Source organism: Moschus berezovskii, chromosome 22 (genome assembly GCF_049115385.1).
Source record: "Moschus berezovskii isolate FMDL1 chromosome 22, NW_MosBer_1.0, whole genome shotgun sequence".
NCBI lineage: Eukaryota > Metazoa > Chordata > Mammalia > Artiodactyla > Moschidae > Moschus > Moschus berezovskii.
The window spans coordinates 27,319,547-27,329,483 of record NC_142481.1 but is presented as its reverse complement, the minus strand read 5'-3'; the positions used below and the strand labels follow the sequence as shown (position 1 = coordinate 27,329,483).

General features: G+C 48.2%; 1 protein-coding gene across 2 annotated transcripts in view; it reads left to right on the top strand.

Annotated features, from left to right (window-relative positions):
- The first annotated feature begins 9,658 nt into the window (after positions 1–9,658).
- Positions 9,659–9,937, top strand: part of CDH3 (cadherin 3) — a 47,846-nt gene continuing 47,567 nt past the window's right edge. For both annotated transcript variants that reach the window (XM_055412442.2, XM_055412438.2), the window contains exon 1: positions 9,659–9,777. In XM_055412442.2, the coding sequence (XP_055268417.2) occupies positions 9,661–9,777 (117 nt within the window). In that variant the 5' untranslated portion in view covers positions 9,659–9,660. The remainder of the gene's footprint in view (positions 9,778–9,937) is intronic.

Sequence of the window (9,937 nt, the reverse complement as noted above, 5' to 3'; positions counted from 1 at the left end):
GCCTAGAAGATCCCATGGATGGAGGAGGCTGGTAGGCTGCAGTCCATGGGGTCCCTAAGGGTCGGACACGACTGAGCGACTTCACTTTCACTTTTCACTTTCACACATTGGAGAAGGAAATGGCAACCCACTCTGGTGTTCTTGCCTGGAGAATCCCAGGGACGGGGGAGCCCGGTGGGCTGCCGTCTATGGGGTCGCACAGAGTCGGACACGACTGAATCGACTTAGCAGCAACAGTGGCAGCAGCTGCAGCGGCTGCGTTGGGTCTTAGTTGTAGCATGCAGGATCTTTTGTTGCAGTGCTCAGGCTCAGTAGTTGCCAGTAGTTGCAGCGCTGAGGCTCCATAGTTGTGGTGCTTGGGCTTAGTTGTTCTGCGGCATGTGGGATCTTAGTTCCCCAACCAGGGATTAAAACCACTTCCCCTGCATTGCGTGGCAGATTATTAACTGAACCACCAGGGAAGTCCCTGAACATTTTGGATTTTGACTGTATTTTTCTAATTGGCAGATCACTTTGGGCCCCTGCTGAAAAATACAGATTCTTGGCCTGACCACAGTCTTAGTCAGAATGGGGAAGGTAGAATGAATGAAGGGGTAACTATCTCCCTGAAGTGATTCAGAAAAGACTGAAAATAAGAGATTAAGTGAATTAAATCGCCTCCCTATTTCTCTTCCCAACAGTCCTGCATACACATCTGTTTGTATCCTGAATTTTCCAAAACATTTCTAATAAGAAGTGCCTTCAGATGGCTCCGGGAAGAGCAAGTGCAAACATCAGGACCAGCCATGTGACCTTGAAGAAGGCAGTGGAAGTAGCAGAAAGTGCTGTCCTTGGCAGTGTTTTTGTCTGCCACAGAGCTTGCTGTACAACTGATCTGGATCTTAGTGTCCTCATCAACAAATGAGGTCAGGGTTTCCTGAGTACCAGTTCACGGAGGGGTGCTGGGTTAGTATAATCAGACTCTCCTAGGGAGCTTATGAAGTCTCCAGATTCCTGGACCTCATGGACTGATGAATCTAGAATGGCATCTATCACCTCCTCTGTTTTTTTTTTTTTAATTAATTTATTTTTGGCTGTGCTGGGTCTTCATTGCTACGTGGGTTTTTCTCTAGTTGCAGCAATTGGGGGCTACTCTAGTTGTGTGTGGGCCTCTGATGGCGGAGGCTTCTCTTGTTGCAGAGCATGGGCTGTCGGTGCTCGGGCTTCAGTAGTTGCGGCTCTGGGCTCTAGAGCACAGGCTCAGAAGTTGTGGTGTACGGGCTCAGTTGGTCCATGGCATGTGGCATCCTCCCAGATCAGGGATCAAACCTGTGTCTCCTGCATTGGCAGGGAGCCACCAGGGTAGCCCACCTCTTCCTGGGCAATTAGTTTTTGATACACATCCAGATTTGGTATCTCACTCGGGTAGGTCAAACTCTCCGTGCCTCAGTTTTCTCATCTGTAAAAGGTAATGATTCTTCAGACAGTAAAATTAAATAAGTTAATTTACAAAACGCATTTGGAGCAGTGGTCTCTGCTCCAAGCAGTGTAAGTACTGGGTAAGTTTTAACTATTCTGTCAGTTAAGGTCCAATCAGGAAGACAAACCACTGTGCATATTTAAAGCAGAGGTGATGGAGAGGCTGAGAAGCCAAACAGGAGGCAGTGAAACAACCTAGAGATTAGGCAGCAAGAAGTCTTTGACCCCTTAGCAAGGGGAAGAGAGGGAAATGGTGGTGTTTCTGGAGCCCAGAGTCTGGCCGAACCTGGACCCACAGCAGGAGCTGTAGCTGGAGCTTAGTCACAGCCATGTAAAGACAGCTGAAGGAGCAGGAATACCCTGGCTTTTCCCTTTGTCCCACCCTCAAGTCCCCGTCTAATGCCTGCTATTGGCTGAACCAGTATCTCTCACGTGAGCCTGGGAAACCCCATCTGCAGAGGTCATCCCTGCCTTTCAAGGGAAGGATGAAGCATGACTCTGAGAACAGATTGTCATTATTTTGTTGTTAATATTTTCTCTAAGGTCTTTTGGGGCCTCCTAATACTCCAATACTTTGGCCACCTGATGTAGAGAACTCACTTCCTTGGAAAAGACCCTGATGCTGGGAAAGATTGAAGGCGGAAGGAGAAGGGGACGACGAAGAACGAGGTGGTTGGATGGCATCACTGATTCTATGGACTTGAGTTTGAGTAAACTCCAAGAGTTGGTGCTGGACAGGGAGGCCTGGCGTGCTGCAGTCCATGCGGTCGCAAAGAGTTGGACATGACTGAGCGACTGAACTGAACTGAACAGATCTTAAAGTCTCTAGACCTTAGCCAATCACAGGGATTCAGGGCTTCATGCGTGCTTATTGATTAATCAATTCCATGCCTTCAATGTACACGCATACATAAATGCTTGGCCTCTGATTTCTGGAAACTGACAACTCAGGTCTTGACGAACTTTCACCAGTGCCAAAAGCAGCAGAGCCCTGCCAGAGATCAGGGAAAGGGAAGGTATGTGGATCAGGTTTCTGGCTGGGCATCAGCTGCCTCAGCACCTTTAAGGATTCAGAAGTGATAAATGGGGAAGCTGGCCAGAGATATCACTAGGGAGAACAGAGGGTCCCAGAAAGCTCCAGAAGAGACACAAAGAAGTAAGACTGTGGAAGCATTTGTATGGGGCACTGGGCAGGGGAGAGGAGGAGCAGGAAGTAGGACCTCACCCGATTTTAAGGACACTTCCTAGAAAAGACTGCAGAACACCCGCTTGTCTTTGGGACAGATCCCTGTAAGTGTGCTATGTGGGAGTGGAGCGCTGGGAATTTTGCTACCAAAAATGGGCAGAAAAGCTCTTCTAAATATTTCTTGGAGGACTCAGAATTTAACCTTGGACCGGAGGCAAATATGTTTATTTTAAGAGGTTCTTAAGAGAAAAGATCGGTTATCGTGGGATTCTTCCTAATATACCAAAGACCTGCTCCTCAGATTCATTCTTTCAGCAAACATTGATGGATAGCAGGTTGGCAACTGATTCAGGCAATGAGTTTTAGAGTGAGACAGAACTGGATTGCACTGTGGCTTTGCCTTTGTCCTAGCTGTGTGGCCCTGGACAAGGGATTTCATCTCAGTTTCCCCTCCTGTGAAAAGGGAATATGTAATATGAAATAGTGTATAGAGTTGGGAGGATGAGAATGGGATAATGCATGAAAATACTTAACATCTGACTCCAGAGCATGCTCAGGAAATGGTAGTAGTTCATTTTATTATGGCTTGTATTATTTGTATGATATGCAAAACACTCCCCCCTCTGTTAGCTCGTTGGATTTCACATCAGCTCTGTGAGGCAGGTCAAGGAACCCACACTGAGTTTGCATTTACTCTGCATCCAGCAACCTGCCAGATGCCTAACTGTTATTATCATGTTGATTTCACTCAGTCAATACATATTTTAGTATCTGTTTTATGCCAGGCTGTTCTGTGTCCTGGAGGAACAGCAATGAACAAACACAAAAATCCCTGCCTCGGGAGGATACACTAAGTGAGGGGAGAGTGGCAATCAATACCGTATAATGAATACTTACGTTTACTGTCTTCCAACTTGCTTTACAAATATTAACTCATAACCTGTGAGGAAGGTATTATTTTGCTTATCCCATTTTACAGATGAGGTTACTGAGGCACAAGGGAGTTGAGAGTCACTTGGCCAAGGTCTCACAACTCAGAAGAGCTGAATTAATGATTCAAAGCCAGACAGCATCACTCCAGAGTCCTTGCTCTTAATCATTACTGTTACCTCTTAAAAAAATTATATATGTACTAATAGATTATCACACCCTATAGATTAGGGTGCTATGAAAAAAAATAATAAAGCAGGATAAAAAGGGAGGAGGATAATGGGAGAGGGCTGTCTATGCAGGGAGGTCAGGGAAGGCTTCTCTGAGGGGCCACATCTGAGCAGAGACCTGAAGGGGTGAGGGAGAGAGGGGGGTGGACACCTGGGGAAGGGTGATCCAGGCAGAGAGAAGCACCGTGCAAAGGCCCGTGCTTGGTGTGTTCAGAGAACCACAGGGAGGCCAGCACTGAAAAAGCAGAGTGAACAAGTGGTAGAAGATGAGTCAGAACCTGAAAGACAGCTCATGCTGAGCCGCTGGAAGGATGCAATTGCTGAGATGGAAAGATTGTGGGAGGGGCAGGTTTGCAGGGGAAGGTCAGTTCAGTTTGGGATAATTCTTACATCACCCACCAAGTCGGAATTACTCATTCCAGAGGACTTCAAGAGATTAAATAGCTCACCCCAGATCACCCAGACAGTCGTTTTCAGAGGCAAGATTCAGATGTATGTCTTCCATCCCTAACTTAAATGCCACAGGCTGTTGGCTGGTAGTGTGCTGTGGGGAAATCTACAGAAGTGGTATTCTGAGTGTCCTGATCCCTGACCTCAGGAGCTTTCAAGGAAGGGGAAAGAGATAGTGGAGAGTGAGGCAGAAGGAGAGTGTCTGAGTAAAGGAAAGGAATAATGCCAGAGATCCACAAGGCAATAATTAACATGTATTTAAATATGAAATGCAGACAAGAAACACAGGGAAAGTGTACTTCTTTATGAAAGAGCAAAAAGAGTGAGAATCTCAGCCCTGTCTGGGTGGAGGGCATCAGGGACAGAGCAAATATCTGTGTCGAAGAAGGCTGTGCTCTGGCCAAGATGGGAAGCTTCTGAGGTTCATGGTTCCACTTGGGCAAGTCTTTCTCCACAAATTGATGCTTTTTCATTGTGACAAAGGTATATCCTGGGCCAGATGTCTCCCCTGGACCTGTGTCTCCAACCACAAGCCTCCTCAACATGCCACCACTGGGCACCTCTAAACATGCCCCAATCTGAAGTCCTGATCTTCCCCCAATCCCGAACTTGCTTTGCCTTCAATGAGATTCTGAGAAGCCAACCCTGAAGGACTTATTAAATAAGGAAGGGCTCCCAGGAGGAAGTGGTGAAAGAGTGGAGGAACAGGATAAAGAGGGCAGGAAGCCAAGTAAGGGTGTGATTTCAGACCAAGCCCCTGGAGAGTAGCTTCATCCTGATCCAGCAGGGGGAACGAACACTGGATGTAAGTTACCCCTGGGAGTTCAGGGGTGGGGGCACTCAGCTTCCACACTCCAGCACCAGTTGGTTATTGGGTAAGGCTGGGAAAGTGAACTCCTGGGCACTTCCTTGCAAGGGAAAAGGGATCCCAGTAACTAAAGGGCAAGCCTCTAGCTCTTCACATGTACAGGTTCCTGGGAGCATCAGCACACAGAAGCCAAACAGGAGGCATTCAGAAGCCATCAAAGGGATCCCAGGGGACCTGGCAGCACCCTGACAGTGTCCACTACACATGCTTTACCCATCTCAGGAAATGGCATTGCCATCCTGCTGGTTGCTCAGGCCCCAGACCTGGGAGTCATCCTTGACCTGCTCTGTCTCACACCCCCATCCAATCCTTTAGCCAATCTCGTTGGCAATATCTTCAAGATACATCACTTTTTTTAACTAACTTTTGAAAATTGTGGTAAACTACACATAACATACAGTTCATTGGCATTAAATACATTCACGTTTTTGGATACCCATCACTATCATCTATCCACAGAACTCCTTCCATCTTGCAAAGCTGAAACTCTGTACCTGTTAAGCATTTTGTTTGTCCATTCATCTGTTGATGGACACTTGGGTTGCTTCTACTTCTTGACTGTTGTAAATAATGCTGCTATGACCATGGACGTACAGGTATCTGTTAGAGTCCCTGCACTCAGTTATTTTGGGGTTATACCTAGAAGTGGAAGGGCTTCCCTAGTGACTGACTGGTAAAGAATCCACCTGCAATGCAGGAGACCCTGGTTTGATCCCGGTTGGGAAGATCTCCTGGAGAAGGGCGTGGCAACCTACTCCAGTATTCTTGCCTGCAGAATTCCATGGACAGAGAGGAAGGAGCCTGGCGGGCTACAGTCCATAGGGTCCCACAGAGTTGGACATGACTGAAGCGACTAAGCAATAGCAGCTAGACGTGGAATTGCTTGACCATACAGCAATTGTATTTTTTTAGTATCTATTTATTTGCCTGTGTCGGGTCTTAGTTGTGACATGAAACATGGAATCTAGTTCCCTGACCAGGGATCAAACCCAGGCCCCCTGAATTGGGAGTGCGGAGTCTTAGCCACTGGACCACCGAAGTCCCAGTAACTCAATTTTTAATTTTTTTAGTAAGTGCTTTTACTATTTTTCATGGTGGTTCTACCATTTTACATTCCTACAACAGTGCACAAGTGTTTCAGTTTCTTCACTTCTTCACCAGTACTTTTTATTTTCTGTTTTTTTTCTTTTTCCTTTTTTTAAAAGACAGTAAACAACAAAATTCTGTAAAGCAATTATCCTTCAATTAAAAATTAATTAATTTTTAAAAATCTGATCATTTTTTTACCCTTTCCACAAGGAGCACCCTGAACCAGGCCATTTCAGTTTTTGCCTGACTGACTGTAGTGGAATCCCTTCTGACCTCACTGCTTCTGCCCTCATGTCCTATAGTCTTCTCAACACCTCTCTTCCGCTCACACCCTCCTGGGCCTTCCTCCTTTCCCTCACAGAGAAAAGTTAAAATTCTTACAATAGCCTAGGAGGCTCTACAAGATTTTCTCCTCACCCTCCCAAATCTGACTCATTTCCTACTAGCTCACTCCACTCCAGCCACACTGGCTTTTTTTTTTTTTACCCTATCCGAAGTAATCTCCTGCCTCAGGTCCTTTCACCTTATTTTCTCTGCTTGGAAATACTACTAAGCAACATCTGGGCACTTGCTCTGTGCCAGGTGCTGAATTTAGCATTTTAAAAATATTAATTAATTCTCATCTGTATGTATTAATTCGTTCAATCCTCATACTTCAGCTATCCTAGTGTAATTTTCTCCCCACTGCCTTAAGGTTTGTGTTCCTCAAGGAGGACTCTGGGCTTTCCCCATTGCTTATCAGCCCCTCCTCCATTTTCTGCCTTTCTCTTGCTTTCTTGCCCTCAGGCTTCTGCGTGGGTTTGGTCCATGGGAGGCAATGCCAGAATATGAAAGGTGAAAGGAGAGAGACGTTGGGTTATTTCCCCCACCACACACACATCCTCCCTGCTCTGCTCTGAGCAAGTGTCCTGCCCCTCCATTTGAGAGGGGTGGTCCTCCGCACTCCAGCTCCCCCTGCCCCAACCCCTGACTCCCATTGACAGCAGTTCCTCCCTTTGCCATCCAGCCCTCCAGGTTGTAGCTGCTTTTCTGCTGCAGCTATCTCCGGACCTTCAACACCCCTGAACCCTGCCCATTCCTGTAGTCCCTCCACTAAGACTTCAATCAACATGTAGCTGGATTCTGTCTCCCGCTAGATCGTGACTTAAAACCACCTTCCGGATCACGTTATTCATAGTTTTCAACTCTGCCTTCTGTCCTGTGAATTGGCACCTCCCATTCTGTTCTTTACTGCATAGCACATATTGACTAACATGCTATATATTTACTTATTTTCCTTATAAGTATATTACTTTCCTATATATATAATATACACACTTATTTTCATATATATATATTTACTTATTTATTTTCCTCACAATCTGGGATGGAAGCTCCAAGGTTTCAGGTTTGTTTGTTTCATTCAGTATTTTATCTCCAGTGCTTGGCACACAGCAGGCCGTCAGGAAGTATCTCCTAAATGAATGAATGAACGAACGGACGGCTAGGGGAGCTACAGGGAAGCCAGCAGTGTGGTCCATGGTGCAGGCAGAAGAGCTGACTCTCAGCTTCTCCGCTCCCCCACCTCCCCCGCCCGGAATGCTGAGTGCTCTGGAAGGAGACGGAAATGAGCGCGCTCAACAGCCCTCCAGTCGGGTGTTTACTTAATTAGGGCCTGTATCCCGACGCTCGTTGGTGTTTAACTGTCCGCCTAATGGCTTCATCTGGTTTCGGGCTGGCGCGGGGGAACCTGCGAGGCGAGGGTAGGCGGGGCCCCCCGGGTACAGTCTGGGGCCGGCGCCGCCTGAAAAGCCTCTGCTCGGGTATCTAACACGTGCTCGAGCACGGAAAGCGACCCCTACGGGAGACAGAGGCGCGAGGCAAGGGGGGCTGGTGCTCAGCAAATGGATTTGGGTTTTAACCGCGTGTGGTCCCTCCCCAACCACCAGCTGCCGGGACCACATGCCGGATAACCGAGCGCTCCCCTGATACCAGATGCAATTGCTCGCTTTACCATCAGTCGTGAACTTGAAGGATTACAGCGTTTCTTATTCTCTTAGTTTGGGGAACCTGAGGGTACTACAGAGATAAATGGCTCGTGAGGCAAAGGAAGGGGACCAGTGAGTTGGATCCTAAAGCTATAATATCAGGCAACATTTGGGCACTTGCTGTATGCCAAGTGCTGAGTTTAGCATTTTAAACGGGTTAATTAACTTAATCCTCTTCTATTTGCGTTAATTCATTCAATCCTAGTACTTTAGAGAGCAGTTAGCACAATAGCCCCACTGCTGCTGCTGCTGCTAAGTCGCTTCAGTCGTGTCCGACTCTGTGCGACCCCATAGACGGCAGCCCACCAGGTTCCGCCGTCCCTGGGATTCTCCAGGCAAGAACACTGGAGTGGGTTGCCATTTCCTTCTCCAATAGCCCCACTAGAGGCATGCAGAACTGAGGCTCAGAGGTGTTATTTCACTAGCCTTAGGCCACCGCGCTAATAAGTGGTGGAATCCCGGCTTAAGCGCAGGCGGTGCGCCCCCAGAGCCGAAGATCGTTTTGAAAGAGAACTCCCACCGTCACAGCGCAACAGACCTCCTCTTCGCTGCAGGCCTGGTGGTAAAGACAGGCAGGCTTCCAGGTTAGCCTTTGAGGGCCAAAAAAAATCTATACTTAGAGATTCCAGTCTCTTCCTCAAACCTCTGAATGTGAGATGGGGAGAAGAGAGAAAAGGGATGAGGATTCAGCCTGAAATTCTCAAGACAGCTAAGGAAAGTGGGAAGGCCTCCGGGAACAAGAGGCTGGGATTGGCCAGGAAAGCTCAGCTCGGTGCGGAGACGGCGTGCACTGTGGAGCGACTGTGTCAGGACCGTTTCAGGGCTCCCATTTGCGTGTCGCCTGGGGGAGGGCACTTTGGGTGTGCAGCAGAGAGACGAATCCCGCCCAGCTCCGCCGTCTGCTCCCGGGAAGGATGCAGAAGAGCTGTTTTGAAGAGAGGTTCACGGAAAGGCAGCAGTTTTCACTTAGAGTATACTCAGTACTGCAGACCAATAAAAACAGTGGCAATTTAAAAAATGCCTTGTGTTTTCACAAGTTGATAAATTGTTAATTATGTATCTTACGTTGGGGGTGGGGGTGGGGAGGTTGCCTGAAATGATGGGGCTAACAACCACCTCTCTGCCTCGCACCTTTTGGTGTCACCACGGCTTCGAACTCTGGAATCTTCTCTCCCAGCCTCCATTTGTTCGGCTGTGCCAGGGAAGTAATGAGTCTTCCGTGAGTTGTAGCAGATTTTGTAACGCGGTCCCTGGTGACCTCACTGCCAGTTTTAAACCCTGGAGTCCTGGGAGCAGGCTGACGTGGGAGGTTGGAAAGAGGCAGGAGGTACCACCCCCCGCGCGCCCCCGCTGCCACCGGGTGTGGGGCGGACACACCCGGCCTCCATCAAAGCTTTGGGTAACAGAGCGCCTCAGGGAAGCATGAACGCGGCGCCTCTGTTTCCAGTCGGGTTCAGATGCATCTCCACTTCTTTTTCCCACTCTAGCCGCAAGGCACAGAAACCTTTCTCTTCGCGTGCTGCGAAGGCTGAGGAGGGGGTGGGTTGGGGTTTTTTCCCCTCTAGAACTCAGAATCTGCAAGACAGGGCCTGGGTCCCTGCCGGGAGGAACTCCAGAAAAGCCAAGAGAACGCAGGAGGGAACGGGAAAAGAGTGTGTGCGCGTGTGTGTGTGTGCAAGAGGTGGGGGGTGGGGGTCTT